Source organism: Pipra filicauda, unplaced genomic scaffold (genome assembly GCF_003945595.2).
Source record: "Pipra filicauda isolate LSUMZ 115617 unplaced genomic scaffold, ASM394559v2 scaffold71_size5581439_pilon, whole genome shotgun sequence".
NCBI lineage: Eukaryota > Metazoa > Chordata > Aves > Passeriformes > Pipridae > Pipra > Pipra filicauda.
Window position 1 is genome coordinate 2,277,905 of NW_024104887.1, and position 15,134 is coordinate 2,293,038.

General features: G+C 45.7%; 1 protein-coding gene across 2 annotated transcripts in view; it reads left to right on the top strand.

Annotated features, from left to right (window-relative positions):
* The first annotated feature begins 2,469 nt into the window (after positions 1 to 2,469).
* ANKFY1 (ankyrin repeat and FYVE domain containing 1) overlaps positions 2,470 to 15,134 on the top strand; it is a 32,893-nt gene continuing 20,228 nt past the window's right edge. Inside the window, exons 1-6 of one of the 2 annotated variants that reach the window (XM_027734355.2) lie at positions 2,470 to 2,547; positions 6,888 to 7,080; positions 8,523 to 8,641; positions 10,975 to 11,113; positions 12,610 to 12,733; positions 14,186 to 14,335. In XM_027734355.2, the coding sequence (XP_027590156.1) occupies positions 2,538 to 2,547; positions 6,888 to 7,080; positions 8,523 to 8,641; positions 10,975 to 11,113; positions 12,610 to 12,733; positions 14,186 to 14,335 (735 nt within the window). In that variant the 5' untranslated portion in view covers positions 2,470 to 2,537. The remainder of the gene's footprint in view (positions 2,548 to 6,887; positions 7,081 to 8,522; positions 8,642 to 10,974; positions 11,114 to 12,609; positions 12,734 to 14,185; positions 14,336 to 15,134) is intronic. The other variant, XM_027734356.2, reaches the window with a different exon arrangement.

Sequence of the window (15,134 nt, forward strand, 5' to 3'; positions counted from 1 at the left end):
AATGGATTTCTTACCCCACAGGCTGCCCTTCCCTTTCCACAGTGTATCTGGAGCTGAGAGCAATTCCAGGTAATTCCTGCTTTCAGCAAGTTCAACAGAGTTCTCTGTTTTGTCTTCCTAAGTAACAGAGTTCACCACAGACTCACCTGTAACTTCACAAAATAGTTTAAAGCTTTATTTCTGTTTGCTCTCCAGAATTGCTGCCCGTTTGTTCTTTAGGGGGTAGGGCTGGAAATGTTAGTGTTGCATCAGTGCTGTGGAAGAACTGGGAATTCCACAGCACTGGAATTCATTCCCTTCTTCGTAAATTATTCAGATACATGTTTGTGATTCCCCGTGACCCAGATATTCCAAAGGAACATTCCTGTGGGACACTGCTAAGATGTCCAAGCTGCAGGGAGGGCTGATGCCCACTGACTAAAGGAAGGAGGCAGCTCAGGGGCTGCTGCCAAGTGTCCAGGTTGTAGGAATCCTCTGGCAGGGATGGAAATGGCCTAGTTCACTTTGCTGTGATCACAGTTGGCTGTTTTGTTTGTTCCTGCCCCACACTAGAGAGGCACAAGCTGTGACTTACTGACAAACCAGATGGGAACACCACTGAGGAGCTGCAGTTTGGACAAGGAATGTGAGGCTACTTGGGGAACAAGCAGGTAAACCAGCATTACATGGTTGCACTTGCCCCAAGACCTTGTGTCTGGTTTGGACTGTCCAGGCTGTCGTGTTTGTGCATCCTGAGTGCTCAGTTACACTGCTGAGGTTCTCTGGGGGCTCCTCATCACGGCTGAGGTTTTGAGCTGATTTTTCCCCCAACACGGTGACCTGTCTTCCAGGTAACACTGTATCACTGGGGGAAAAGGAAAAGCATCAAACATTAATAAATATCAGAGTAATATGGCCATCCTAATTCCTTTTTTGTATTTCTCTATGCTGCCCCTTATGCATCAGAGAAGATCTCTGAAAATCAGAAGGGCTGTTGAGCTGTCAGGGTAAAATTCCTTCCTGCTGTGATGCCTAGAAAACACTGGACGATCAATAAAGGGAAGACACGAATTCTGAAGTGATTAGAAGTGTATTTTGGGTTTTGGGAGGTCGATGGGGGGTGGACTCTGCTGTGTCTGTACCATCTGGTGCCCTGCTCTTGGGTCGGTGCCATCCCTGCACACAGAGCAGCACCTCGAGTCTCCTTTCTGCATCTCTTCAGAAGCACCACCAGTGATTTCAAACCAAACCAGAGGCTGTTCAGGGTTTAAACTGACTGTCATACGACACCTTCCTGCCCAGGCAGATCCTCAGAGGAGATTGTTGATTCCCCTGACACAAAACACCGCAGTAGTTTGAAATCTGATCTCTGTTGTTACTGAGAAATTAAACTAAAATCTGATCAGGCAGCAATAACTGTTCTCTCCAGTTCCTCAAGATGATCAATGGCACCATAAGCAGTGGTGTAAGTCACCTACACAGCACAGTCATACACAGCTGTCATCAGGCTGTGCAAAATGAGATGGGTTGTTCTGTGGTATGTCCTGAAAACCACAGTCTGTGGCTCTCCTGGGCCCAGTTCTGGTTTTGCTGTCTTACCCAACAGGCACAGAAAACAAACATGATGCAGAGCAACTCCTCAAAGGTCACTTCATGGTCCAGATAAAATGATGTCTGTAAGACAATACTGTGCATAACGTCTTCAAACATTTAATTGTAATTTGCTCTTCAAGGCAGGCAAAAAAAAATTGCTGTTGGCATTTTCTGATTCAGCTAGGCAGGAGAGATGTTAAGCCACGAGAACAGCCGAGGGGCAGCTGTGCTGGGAAAACGATCCTGGTCCTGGTACTCGGTCATTGCTGTCCACTCTCAAAACCACTTTTCACCCACCCACTGGGCACAGCTCCAGTGTCCAGGGGCACAGATCAATGTCCAGGGAGCACAAATCCAGTGTTCAGGGGCACAGCTTCAGCATCCAGGGGACACAGATCAGTGTCCGGGGCACAGCTCCAGTGTTGGCTCTGAAAGAAAAGCAGGAACTCTCTGGAAGTGGCGATGACAGGAGCGATGGCTGCGAGCCGCGCTGGCCCCGGGTGAGCAGCAGCAGGTGTCCTTCGGGATAAAAGCGGCGCAGGCGCCGGTGCCGGTGGAGCCGAGGTGATGCAGAGATGATGCCCAGCTGCGTTCCGCCGGGGCTGGGCGGTTTCCCGCCGCTCCCAGCCCTGCCCGTCGGCGCGGTCCCTTCACCGCCCACACGGGATCCCCGGCACCGCCGGGCACCTCGTCCACGGGGGAAGCGCACGGTGCTTCCCGCCGCTGCGGGGCGGGAGCGGGGCGTGGTTGGCTCCCGAGGGCCGGTCCCGGCGGCGGAGCGGGAGGAGCCGCGGGACAAGGCGGGGCAAGGCGGGACAAGGCGGGATAACGCGGAGGGCGCGGGTCGGTCCCGGCTCCGCCGTGTGGGGGGCGCGGCCGCGGCTCGCGCTGCTCTCGCGAGAGCGCCGCGCTGTGGCGGCGGGGCGGGCGGCGGCTCTCGCGAGAGCTGCGGCGCCGGACCCAACATGGCGGAAGGTGAGGGGGGGAGCCCGGGCGAGGGGCCGGGCGGGGCCGGGGTCGCGGGGGCTCTGCCGCTCGCGGGGCTGCCCCGTGTGCGGCCCCCGCCGCTCCCCGGGCCGGGGCGGGCTCGCCCTGCCCGCGGCGGGGGGGACACGCAGCCTCCGAGGCGAGCGGGAGGTGGCGGGGGGCCGCGGGCGGGCACCCCCAAGGCGGGCCGGGTGCGGGCGGCTTCGCTCCTCAGGAGGTGGGGTGTGGGACGGTGTGGGGACTCTGTGGGGACGCTGTGGCTCCAGGGTGCTGCAGGCGGGGAGAGCTCTCTGGGACGTCCTGCCGAGCCCTCCCCGCAGGCGGTGGGTCCGGCGGGGCCGCGGGCGGTGCCGCCCGGGCCGGGGGGCTCATCCCGGGGCTGTCCCGGGGGGCTCATCCCGGCCGGCTTTCCCTGGAGCCTCCCGGGGCTGTGCTGCAGCCTCCCGGTCACCTGTGCTCGAGCCCTTTTGTCAGGCTCTGGTGAGATCTGCAGAGCTCCCGGAGTGCTGCTGCTTTGCCTGAAAGGTGCGAGTGACACCGTGCAGATCAATTCAGTCTAAAGGGATTTGAAAAAAAAGCTTGGATTTTTATAGTTGTACTCGTTTCTGCAAGACGAGGTTCCTCTTTTTCTCCTCGGAGGGAACTGAGTCGGCAAACTGAGCTAAAATGCCACGAGTTACAAAGGAAATGAGCTTCCAGTCTCCAAAGCACAGCCTTCAACTCCTGAAGGGCGACTCTGAGACAGTGGTGGAATTTTAGGACCACTTGTGGAAGATGGACTAGGATGTAGCAGATGCTGATCTCTGTCATGCATCAGCCGAGAGGATGCTGCAGTCAGGCTCGTTTAATAAATCCTTAGAGCAACTCCTAACTTCTTGTGTGCTGGAATCCCACAGCTCCATGTTTAGCTGACCAGCCTCTTAGGCTTGCCTTTGAGCCTTAGTGACCAGGTCTGGAGGGCTTTAGATGTCCAAGTTGTGTTCAGGTAGTGAAACTTTGCCCACTGAGACCCTCAAGGACTGAGGCTCTGGCTCAGGGTCCTGCTCTGCAGAAACAAACTGCAGTTGGGGCAAGCCCTGGTGCAGACATCTGTACTTCTCAGAGAGTCTTCCCTGACTCAAGGAATTCTCTGATCTTTTGGCTGAAGGAAGCACGTGACCAATGAATGGTCCTGTGTGAACAGGAATAATAAGCTGGAGTTGCAGCTCTCCTCACTCTGTTCCGTAGGGTATCTCGATAGAGAGGTTTGTTTTGTCCCTTCAAACAAGGTAATTAGATGCAGAAACATTTTTCTAGTTAAGAACTGATGATATTGGAGTCAGCAGGAAAGTGAAGGCTTACTGAGGAGGGGAGCTTGTCAAACTCTGCTTATTTGCTCAAAGCCCGGTGCTTTTTCTTAAGGAAGTGTTGCCTCTGTGTACAAAAGTCCCGAATTAGATTTACTGCAATTACTGCCTACAAATGGAACAGTTTATAAAGACAAGGGCTGAGCATTTGTAGTGTCTGTGAGTTCTGTACCACTAATACCAGAGGTTTGCATGCAGGTTACATGCAGGTGTGGGTAAAAACTGTTGGATTAAGGCTTGAATGTAAAGCAGCAGGAAGTTTGCTGTACAGCTTTGGGGTGGTGTCAGGGTGAAGATCAAAACTGGGCAAAAATGAGGCAGAACAGGAAAGCAGCAGCTTGTACAGCCTTGTGGGGCTGAGGGTCAGAGTGTGGAGCAGTGGAGGAAGGACCTGACTCGAGGGGGTAAGGAAATCATTTATTTTTCTGAAGTATTTCACTCGGTTCTGCTTCATAAGTAAACAAACGTTTGCCTTTATTGCTTCTGGGAGTGCTTTATGATGGGTGGGATGGGCAGTGTAATGGGTCCTTTTGTCAGGCTCTGGTGAGCTCTGCAGAGCTCCTGGAGTGCTGCTGTTGTGCTGCAAGGGTGTCAGTGACACCATTCAAATTAATTTAGTCTAATGGGACTTGAAAAAGCACTTGGATTTTAACAGTTCTCTTTTCTGCAATACAAGCTTCCACTAGACCCTCTTAATTTTTGGAAGGTGCTATCTATCTCCCCATTCCCTGTTGCCTCCCTACTTATCTCTTTGCATTCAACTATCCAGTTGCTCTCAAGTGCTCTCAAGCCTTCTCCTGTAAGAAAAATTCATTGGCCTTTCCTGAAGTCCTCTTTGAAGTCTTTGATATGGAATATAAACTGCCAGTTCATGAGATGCTGGTCTATCTGCCAGAAAGCTGTTAACAAACACTGCTTTTATTTTCTTGCCTGGCCTTCTGGGAACTGAGTACTTCAGAGGGGGAGTCACTCTGTCTGTCCCTCTCTGCTGAACCCAGGCATCTCTTCTCTGAGTAATTTGGATTGATGTTTAGCCAGAGACTTACTGGTGTCTTACTGAGTCTGTCCTTCCAGTGTGTTGAGGCAAAGATCTTCATTAGGGGGGTGTGTGCCTGCAGTAACTGTGCATTTGGCTTGTCCACTCTTTAAGTGAACAATATCCAGGGAAAACCTGAGGCTTTTCTCTTTTCAGCGAGTGTTGATTAACAGGGTGTTGAGAACTGTCGTGAATGTGCACTTGAAATGTGCTCTGAGATCAAATATTGTCCTCAAGTGTGGCCACTACACAAGAGGTGTGCAGTTGTCATGTAGAATAACAGAAACTCTTATTTTACAACTCTTGTGATTATTACAGTGAGCAAATACCTCTCAGTCCTTCTCACTGAGGTTGCAGGAGGGATGTGCTGTCAGTCTGAAAACAAGATTTCTCACAGCTTTGGTTCCTTGAAGTGCTTTCACTGCCAGTAGGGATTGTCTGGGATTGCCCTGGGAGCAGCAGGAACAAGCCTGATGGTCAGTGGTGCACAAAGCTTCAGTTACTGCTTTTTAGGGTTTTAAGGTAGTTCTGCCTTGTGCCCTATTGAACTCAGGCTAATTTGGAGCCAGGGAGCTGACCTTGGTAGAATGGCAATATTTGAGATGTTACTCTGGTACTGGCTCTTTATTCCCACCATCCCACTCCCGGGGAGGACTGGGAGGTGCAGTGTTTCTCTGAGGTGGTGTGTGCTGTGAGGTTCAGTGGGCAGCTTATTCCTGGCATTTGAATTTGTTTGGCACCTAAAACTCTTGCTGTGTGGACAGTGGTGGTGTTCATACTCTAATTTTTGGTGCAGTTCTCAGTGTCTTTCCCTCTGGGTTGCTGTCAGACTCCAGCTTTCCCTGCTCTAACAGTAGCACTTGCTCTGTGCCCCCTGACACCTTCCTTAGGAATCAGTCAGGAAGCCATTGCTCAATAGATGTGCCCTTCTAATTCTGAGAACACCAACACTATACTTATCTTCAGATAGAAAGACTGACCACAGCAGGATTTCAAACCCTCTTTGAGGGTTGGTGTGGCACAATTCTGAAATCACAGCATATTTCAGTAGAAAAAGGAAGCTATCCCAAAGGAGATGATATCTATGAAATTTTAAAGGATGAAGCTGAATAAAAAGCTGTTGAAGGAAGTACCTTCATAGAATACAAGTAAAAACAGAGAATAAAATATATTGCTTTCTGTTTATCCATTGCAGTAGTTAAGTTTAAAGACTTAGGAGGGAGCATTTGCTGCAGAGTTGGTAGAGGAAAGGCTGAATGAGGTGTTCTGTCTGCAAGGCCAAGGTCAGCTGTGCTGTTGAACTTTTCTACAGAAGCAAGAAGAAAGCACTGATCAACAGAGCTCAGTTTCTCGTTGTTTGTATTAGTGACATTTAGTAAATATTTGAGGGAAGGTCATTGAATGATGAATTCCTGGCTGGTAGGGAGTAATCTTGTAGGAACTTTCCCACTTAAAATCATTGGTTAGATTTGTAAGGTGTTTCTTAGCTGACAGTAGCTAAGACAGATATGGTACTTCAGCAACTGTTCTAATGCTCACTTGTGTTTTAAGTCTCAGCTCTGAAGTCAAATGACAACTGGCCTGAAAAAATGGGTCAGAACCAAAGAGTTAGTCCTCTACCCCACCATAATTCCCACAGTCATGGACTCCCATGGCTTTAAAAAACTTACAGCATTCTTGACAAAACAGAGTTCAGAACTTTCTTTGTAAGCGGCTTCTATCACTGTATTATGTTTTTTGATGTGTTTATGGAAATGATTTGAAATGGAAGGTTTAATATTGGAGGTGAGATGCTCAATATTGGTTTAATATTGGAGGTGGAAGAGGAGAGACCCTTCCTGGAGTGCTGTGTGATTAACTGGATGTGTAATCTGAGGGCGAGCTCCCCTCAGCCACCAAAGGTGTGCATGTCTCAGCCTTACCTGGAGTAACACTGTGCCTTGCAGAGGAGGTGGCCAAGCTGGAAAAGCACCTGATGCTCCTCCGCCAGGAGTATGTGAAGCTGCAGAAGAAGCTGGTGGACACAGAGAGGAGGTGCAGCCTCCTGGCTGTGGAGGCCAACCAGGACAATGCCAGTGACACCTTCATCAGTCGGCTTCTCACCATCGTGGCTGAGCTCTACCAGCAGGAGCAGTACAGGTGAGGGAGCCCCCTCGGGCACCTTTGATCTTCATGGCTGCACTGGGTCCTGGTCTGAGGGGAAGTGCTTTGCTGCATGGTGTGAGAGAGTTGCAGTTGGAAGATCAGGTGGCACACTGAATCCAGGTGTTGAATCAAGAGCTCTAAGCAGAAGTTTGTCTCTAAGACTGACACTTAAGACAAATTCAGAGAAAACTGCCCATGATCACTATCAACAGCCAAGCTCCCTCTGAACAGAAGTAATTTTGAACTGGTCTAGTGGATGGAATAATTACACAACATATCTGGAAAACCTTACTTTCTTGAAAGGCTCTGTCCTTGAAGCCAGTTCTGTGCTCCTCTTGTGTGTAAAGAAGCCTGATTAAATTGGCTTGTCTGGCTGTATTAGTGATGTATATGATGCAGTGATACAAGTCATACTGTATTTTTAAATCTCAACACATAATTAGGTTTAATGGTTTCTTTTCCATAGGCACATTAAGGATCACCTTCAATACTCCAGATCCCTGAACTGATTTAATTCTGAAACTACAGTGATATTTATCGATTTCTTTGCTGTTACTGAAAACAATGCCAAGATAGTAAAGGAGTTTAGTCATGTAAAGGGAGAATCTATTTTGATTCAACTTCCTTGCCTGGCCATCTCTTCGTGAGCCTCCCTGAGAGAAGGGTCTGTGCCTGCAAGAACTCACTGTAGCCTGCTGGGTGAAAGATTTGTTAGGTAGGATATGTCAGAAGAGTTGGATCACTTTATTTCTGTTCAGCTTTAAAGGCACAGAAATGTTGTCTGAAAGGACCTACAGATATAAAATGAGAAAGGTGGCGAGTCCCAGTGCAGGTTTTGTCCTGTAGTTTATAGCTTTGAGTTACAAAATGGTCTGGAAAGCACCTACACAGCCAGAACATTTGCAAGCCATGGGACTTTAAAATAAGCAGGGCAGGTATTTTCTAACTACAGAGAATAACCTGGTGTAAAGGGGTCAGGATGAAATTGGTGTTCTTGACAGCTGGTCTCCTGGGAGCTGAGGATTCTGCCTTGCACTCAGACTGCTGTCAAACAGCATTGTGATCTTGCTGGTCTTGCCTGAAACCACTGGTGCTTAGCTGACAGTATTAGTATGGACACTGTGACATAAATATTTAACCTCAAGATTGTTGGCTTTTCCTAACTTCTGCAATAATCCTCTTACTGTTCATTCTGAAATGGTTAAAAAAAAAACCAAACCCTAACCAAGCACTTGAAATACTAATGACTGATTGCATTTCTCCCTAGAAAAATAAGAATTGTCATCTGACATGTTCTACTTAAAAAAATGAATGTGTTTTAAGTCTCCAACAACTTGAATCTAAATGGGGATACTAGGACTTGTGGAGATGCTGAATCCATATGTATCCAAGCACAGGGGGAGTCTGCATTATACATGTTGATGCTCTTTCCTCAGTGATCTGAAGATAAAGGTTGGGGACAAGCACATCAGAGCTCACAAATTTGTCTTGGCGGCGCGCAGTGACACGTGGAGCCTCGCCAACCTCGCCTCCACCGAGGAGCTGGATCTGTCAGGTCAGTCCCTGCTGAGTAGTGTGATGCTTTGATTGCCTTTAGGGTGACTGCTGAAAGGGCCTGTTGGGAAAAGGTTACTTGTGTGCCTTCCAGACCAGTGCTGTCCACTGAAAGTGGTGCTTGATCTGTTGGTTACGGATTTCAGAGTCTCTGAAACGTGGTGGTGAGCTTGTGACCTGGGTGTTAGCGCTGGTTAAATCAATAACCTACCTTCTCTCTCTTTAACAAACAGGGGCTGAGATTGGTGGCCTGTTTGTCTTTTCTAGAGTCAACTAAACATAATGAAAAACAAATCTATTTGGAGGAACTTGACTTCTTCCTTTCTAAGGACAGGGCTTTTTGAGGTAGTGTGCATCATTTCTCTGAAGTGTGTCATGGAAATACCTTGCTGCTTGTTAACACGGTGTGTGTGGGAAGTGAATCCAAATACTGGTGTTATTAAAGGTGTTTGCTTTGGCACTTTGATACCTTTGCAAAATAGGTGAGGAAGAGAAGGTTTCTAAAAGACCATCTTCTACATGAGTGTTTTGTTCTGCTGTTTCTTGCATGTACTTACACTGGGCAGTGTTTCTACAGATTGAACCTCTTGACAGGCTTTTCTGCCCTTAACAGTGTGGAAGAGCCTTATACAGTTAATTTATGAGCATTAAAACCAGGTATGAAGTTAAGCAGGCTGCTGACTGGCATGTTGAATATTAAGCACTGGCTTCACTTTCTGCACTTAATCTTACTGTGAATCCCAAGTGCAGACAAACTGGAAAAGGAGCAAGTCACAGCAAGCTGGTTTTATGAGACAGCATGGGCTTCCTTGCAATGTGATTTATGGGTCTTTCTGCAGCCACAAGAAAACAGATGCCAAGGAGTTCTTAATTTGAGTGCTATGCTAACAAAAATTATTACTAAAAAGCTCTTATGTTAATTGTAGTGTTGTTACCAGTGGCAGTGCACAGCATTTCTAGCTCCACAGCTAAGCTGAAAATCTCAACTGTAACTGCAGTCTTAAATGTTTAACAGTGCAAACACTTCCTGTTACAAAATGATGCTTGAAAGAAGTGCTAGTAAATGATACTTTCCACTGTAAAATTGAATTTTTTATAAAATTTGAGAAATGGCACAAGGATTAGGTTATGAAATAGCTGGAACGAGCAACAAGCTGCTCCCTGGATATTGTTGTGTTTTCTTAAGGGGTTCTCTTAAGAACTTGCAAGCTGAGATTGCCTGAATCTTATCTCCAAAATACAGACAGCAGTTGAGTGTCTTTAGAGTTCATGTGATCTGTAGGGTTTTCTAATCTTTAAAGGGTAGGAAGAGATGAACACATGTTCTCTTGTTGAGAGGGAGAAGATGCACTTCTTACCTCTGCCAAGGCACAGCTGATTGTACATCTCAAGTAGGTTTTCTGATTGCTTCAAGTTTGGCAAAAAATACTTGCCTTACTCAAACCTCCTGATTCCTGGGAGGCTGTTCATGCCAAGGACTGCTGATGCTCTGCAGATCTAAAGATGTTTTAGGATGGGTATTTCAGTCTCTTAAAGGTTTTTAACTTTTAAATTTTTTTCATTTTAAAAACGAAACAGTTTAAAGGAGTAAGGCTAGTTTTCTAACTGAGTGGTATTTTTGTTGTAATTGGTCTTACTGCAGTTATTCTCATCTGCATGCTTGTAAGAAGGGTTGTGATTATACTTGTGAGTAGGTGACAAAGACCATTGGGCTTGTGTAGTGTCCTGTGGTACAGGTTTGAGTTTTCTCACTATGTAAAACATCAGTTTGTGGTCAGTCTTGTAAACACCTGAAATCTGAGCAGGTCCTTGAACTGGCACCTTTGCACCTTTCCTAGAAATGGTTCCCAGCAGTTTGAAGTGCTTTGGAGTAATTTCCAAGGTGTAGCAAGGTGCAAGTACCTTTGGAATGCAGCAGTTCAGAACATGTGGGTGTGATATAGAGAGAGGATTCTTAAATCAAAAAGGGGCTTTGTGCTTGTCAAATGTAGATTTGTATTTGGCCATATGTGAGGGACCAAGGACTTTATAGGGGCATCACTGGCCCCTAAATATGCAACATTTGTGTAGCAGGTAGGAGATGCTATAGGGCTCCCTGCATTCTGCACAGTGTTCCAGTGGAAAAAGGTTTTCCAGCTTGGTGCCAACATTGTCATTAGTTTCAACTTTTGCCCAGTTTTGCCTCTGTTTTGCCATCTTGGTTGAACTAAAGAGGTACAGTTTCAACAAGGCTTTTTTTTATGGTAGCTGTGACTTTCAGCAGTCAAAGGAACAGCAACTGCTTGAGCTGGAGATTGTTTTTAGGGATTTCATTAATGCTCTTGCTCCCTGCAGCAGATGCTGACCCAGAGGTAACCATGGCAATGCTGAGGTGGATCTACACAGATGAACTGGAGCTCAGAGAAGATGATATCTTCTTGACAGAGCTCATGAAGCTGGCTAATAAATTCCAGCTCCAGCTGCTTAGGGAAAGGTGAGTCTTAGTAAATACAGTGAATCTGCTTGAACTCTTCAACTTTGTTTGAATAGAAATAACTGCTGGCAATTAGCTAAAATTATGCTTTTTCAAACTCTTGAGGTTTTAATAATACAGCCTGACATTCAGTTTATGGGAAATGGGAAATGAAGCCTTGCTCTACAGTTAAACTGTAGCAGTTCTTCTCATAGCTGATATATTTACTTTCCAGTTCCTCTCCCAGTCAAACTAATAACCCTAATTTGATGTTAAGAAGAGACAGAGATCAGTACAATAGCACCAGGCTCTGGAGAGTTGCAAGAAAGGAATTGTTAGAGAACGCTGGGAAGAGTCAGTGTGAGGTGGCTTGCAGTGTTAAAATAGCATAGGTGACATTTCAATTGAAATAGCTGCTCTTCTGTGCATCTTGGTGGTAACTTTTCTTCAGAAATAAGGTTAATGTAACAGTGCAATGCTTTCCCATTTTGAGATTGCAATTACCATTCTAGTAGAGGCTGGATTGTCATCTTGATGGAGTGCTCTAAAAAACCATTTAGTGAGAAGCCTGAATGTACAAGTTGAAACCTCTTCAAGTTTTGTACAACTTCAAAGCCTTGGGTTTAGTCAGAGTATCCTTTGATAGAATAATCTTTTGCCCTAGGGGTGTCTGTAGCAGTGCATGACATCCATAATTATGATTTGTGTGCCTCCAACATGAAGCAGACTAAACTGCTGTCAAGTGTGCTGACCAAAGATGTTGGTATCTGTAAGGCCAGTGCTAAAACTGCCTTCAAGCTTTGTACCAGCCTAAAAGCTGTCCTCATGTTGTACTGTGAACTTAGCAGGTGTCTGCTCATGGTAGTCTAGTGACAGGTCCATGTCTAGGATGCCACTGGGAATTATTAGATGTCTTGGTAGGTATGGAATCATAAAATAAGGGAATTGTTTCATCTGGAGCAGAGCTCTGAGATCAAATCTGACCATTAATCCAGCACTGACAAGGGCACCACTAACCCATGTCCCCAAGTGCCACATCCACACGTCTGTTAAACCCCTCCAGGGATGTGACTCCACCACTACCCTGGGCAGCTGTGCCAGTGCCTGACCACCCTCTCCATGAAGACATTTTCCCCAATATCCAATCTGAACAACCCCTGCCTGTGATCACTGTAGGCCTCGTGAAGATACACATCTCCCCTCCTTCACAGCAGTGAATGAACTGCAGTTTGTGCCCCTGGGAGAACTGGGATGTGTCCCCACTTGCAGATTCCTGCAGTGTGGTGTTACCCTGGCCCGTGGCTGGATGGATTCCAGTGGAAGTCTGCTCTTAGGGAATCTGCTCTCAGGGCTTCTGACTGAAGTGTGTTTATGCTGCTCAGCCTTATGGTAAAGCAAGTCCAAGCCATTTTCTGCTGGCATCTAGGAAAAGGAGTATTGGAACACTGTTAGAACATGGGACAGTGATTGCAGCAAAGCTGTTGGATTACTGACCACTGGCTTTCCTGTTTTGACAGATGTGAAAAAGGAGTCATGTCACTAGTTAATGTCAGGAACTGCATCCGCTTCTACCAGACTGCTGAGGAGCTGAGTGCCAGCACCCTCCTGAACTACTGTGCAGAGATCATTGCCAGTCACTGGGTGAGTCCTGGCAGGAGGAAACAAGAGCAAAAATGCTTGCACAGTATAGGAACTTAATCAGGAGAATTTTGCTAAACTTACTGCAGTGTCTAACCTCAGGAGTATCTCTTGGTTACAAGCATTCCAGTTGGGATGGGGATTTCGTGGATTCCTGATAACTTGCAGTGACTAAAGTGACCTGTTATACTGACAACAGTGTTGATGAAAAGCTGAGCCCTGGTGTGAGTTCTGGGGCTGCTTCTGAGGCAGGGTGACTTTGCCCTTCCCAACTGTCCTGATTATCTTTACAACATGTACTTTTGCCACTGTGTTGTTTGGGGTTCTTTACAATTATATGTTTGAAGCAAAGAGCATTAAGTGGCTCCTTTGAGAGATTTTAATTGTCTTTAGAGGTTGTATCTGTTGTCTGTGTGGTGTGAATGTCTTGGAGGGGAGTAGCTCATAACCTGAAGAGTTGTTCTGTTCCTTGGAACTATTTCACTGTACAAAGTGTCTCAGTTTCCTGAGCCAAAGAAAAGGGACTGTTCTAATAAGCAGGAGGACTGTTCTAATTTGTTTATCAAATCTGGACTCCAAACTGTTTAGAAGTTCATCCATAGTTGGTCTCTGTCTATACAGGTCACAAATCCCAGACCTGCTTTTACTTCTATAAATAATTCATGGAAGCCAGGGAAGTTTATCTTCAGTAATGGAGGGAGAGGCAAATGGAAGTTTCACTTGCTCTGATCTCTTTATTTTGAAGAAAGTTTGATTAACTAAGTAGTGGATTGGCCTTTTCAATAAGGCTTGTCAACAGTAGACTTGTGTGTGGGGATTAAGATTATTCTAAACCCAAAATGCATCATCCAGATGTGGATGTTTCTTTCTTTGACTGATACTAAGGCAAAAGCTTTGATATGTTAATGAATAAAAAAAGGTTATTGTATCTGAACCTGTGGGTCAGCACTTTTAACTGTTGACTGCTTCTGGTTCCTAACTTTTCATGCTTAATTCTACCTGAAAATGAGGTGGTTTCTGTTTAGTCAAATGAGCACTAACTCATTTAGGTCTTTATACCCCTAAGTTTCTGTTTACTTTTATTGATAATTTTCAAAGTTCTGAGGAGTTGTCAGTTGTAGGCCTTTTTTTGTCAGAATTAAGAATAAGACCAGATAGAGGATTGGTTTTAAGCTTAGATGTTAATCTACCATGATGTCTGCTGCAGTGCTGGTTTTCCATGTCTGTAGACAGAAAGGAAGAAAAATTGCACTAAGTGATCTTGAAACTAAAATGTAAGATTTAAAACTTCCTGATTAAATCTTAAAAGGTTATCTTGGATTGTTCCTGCCAAAATGTTACCAAAATGGGACTTTTCACTGAGCTTGTTTTGTGAACTTCAGAATTCCATTGTGCAATGCCTTGTCTATAAATAAAACAGGAGTGTTGCTTACCCTTCTCTTTAATTGCTCCCAGGATGACCTGCGTAAGGAAGATTTCAGCAGCATGAGTGCCCAGTTACTGTACAAAATGTTCAAGTCCAAGACAGAATATCCTCTGCATAAGGCTATTAAAGTGGAGAGAGAAGATGTGGTCTTTTTGTATCTAATAGAAATGGATTCACAGGTGAGACTGAGTTGATCTATCTCCTAGAATTTGGTGTTTCAGGTAACTGGTTTTGAACTCCCAGTCTGAACCTTGTTAACTGATTTTTCTCACTAATTCTTAACTTGCATGTTTAATATTCTTAACTTGCATGTGTAATATTGCCACAGCTACTTCTGTGTACCTAATGAAGGTCTAGCAACAGAGGCTCCATGAAGACATAATTCAGAAGTGATTCATAACATTTCTGAAACACTCTGCATACAACAAGACTGTGTGTAATAAAATCCCTTATCTGATATTACCATGTACATTTAAAACTGAATGGTATAATAGTCAACTTTGCTGCTTTATGGCAGTTCAGTAAGAATCATTTCTTTGGACAGATGCTTTCCCTCTTCTGTTGAAAGTTTGAAGTAACAGGTGTTTGTTCTGTTTGGGTGAAAACTCTAAGTAACTAGCAAATAAGATGTCCCTCAACAAGGGAGAATGTAGAATTCAAGTATTAATTATCAAGAATTATTCAATTAGTACTTTAAGTTGCCTCAAATCTTAATTGGAAGCTGGGACTTTGCTGGTATGTAGCACCCCTAGGTGCTAATCCAGGTGGGATTTGAGGTATCTTGAAGGAATAACTGAATGATTCTTCCTACATTGAATATGCCTGTCTGGTGACATGTTTGAGTGCACTAGTCTTGCTTTCTGTGAGCTGGACAAGGCTTGCAAACACAGCTCCTGATTTGTCATGGAACAGCCCTCTGGGCAGCTTTGCCTGTGGTGCAGTGACTGTCCCTGTGCAGGGTGCCCTCACCAAAACACA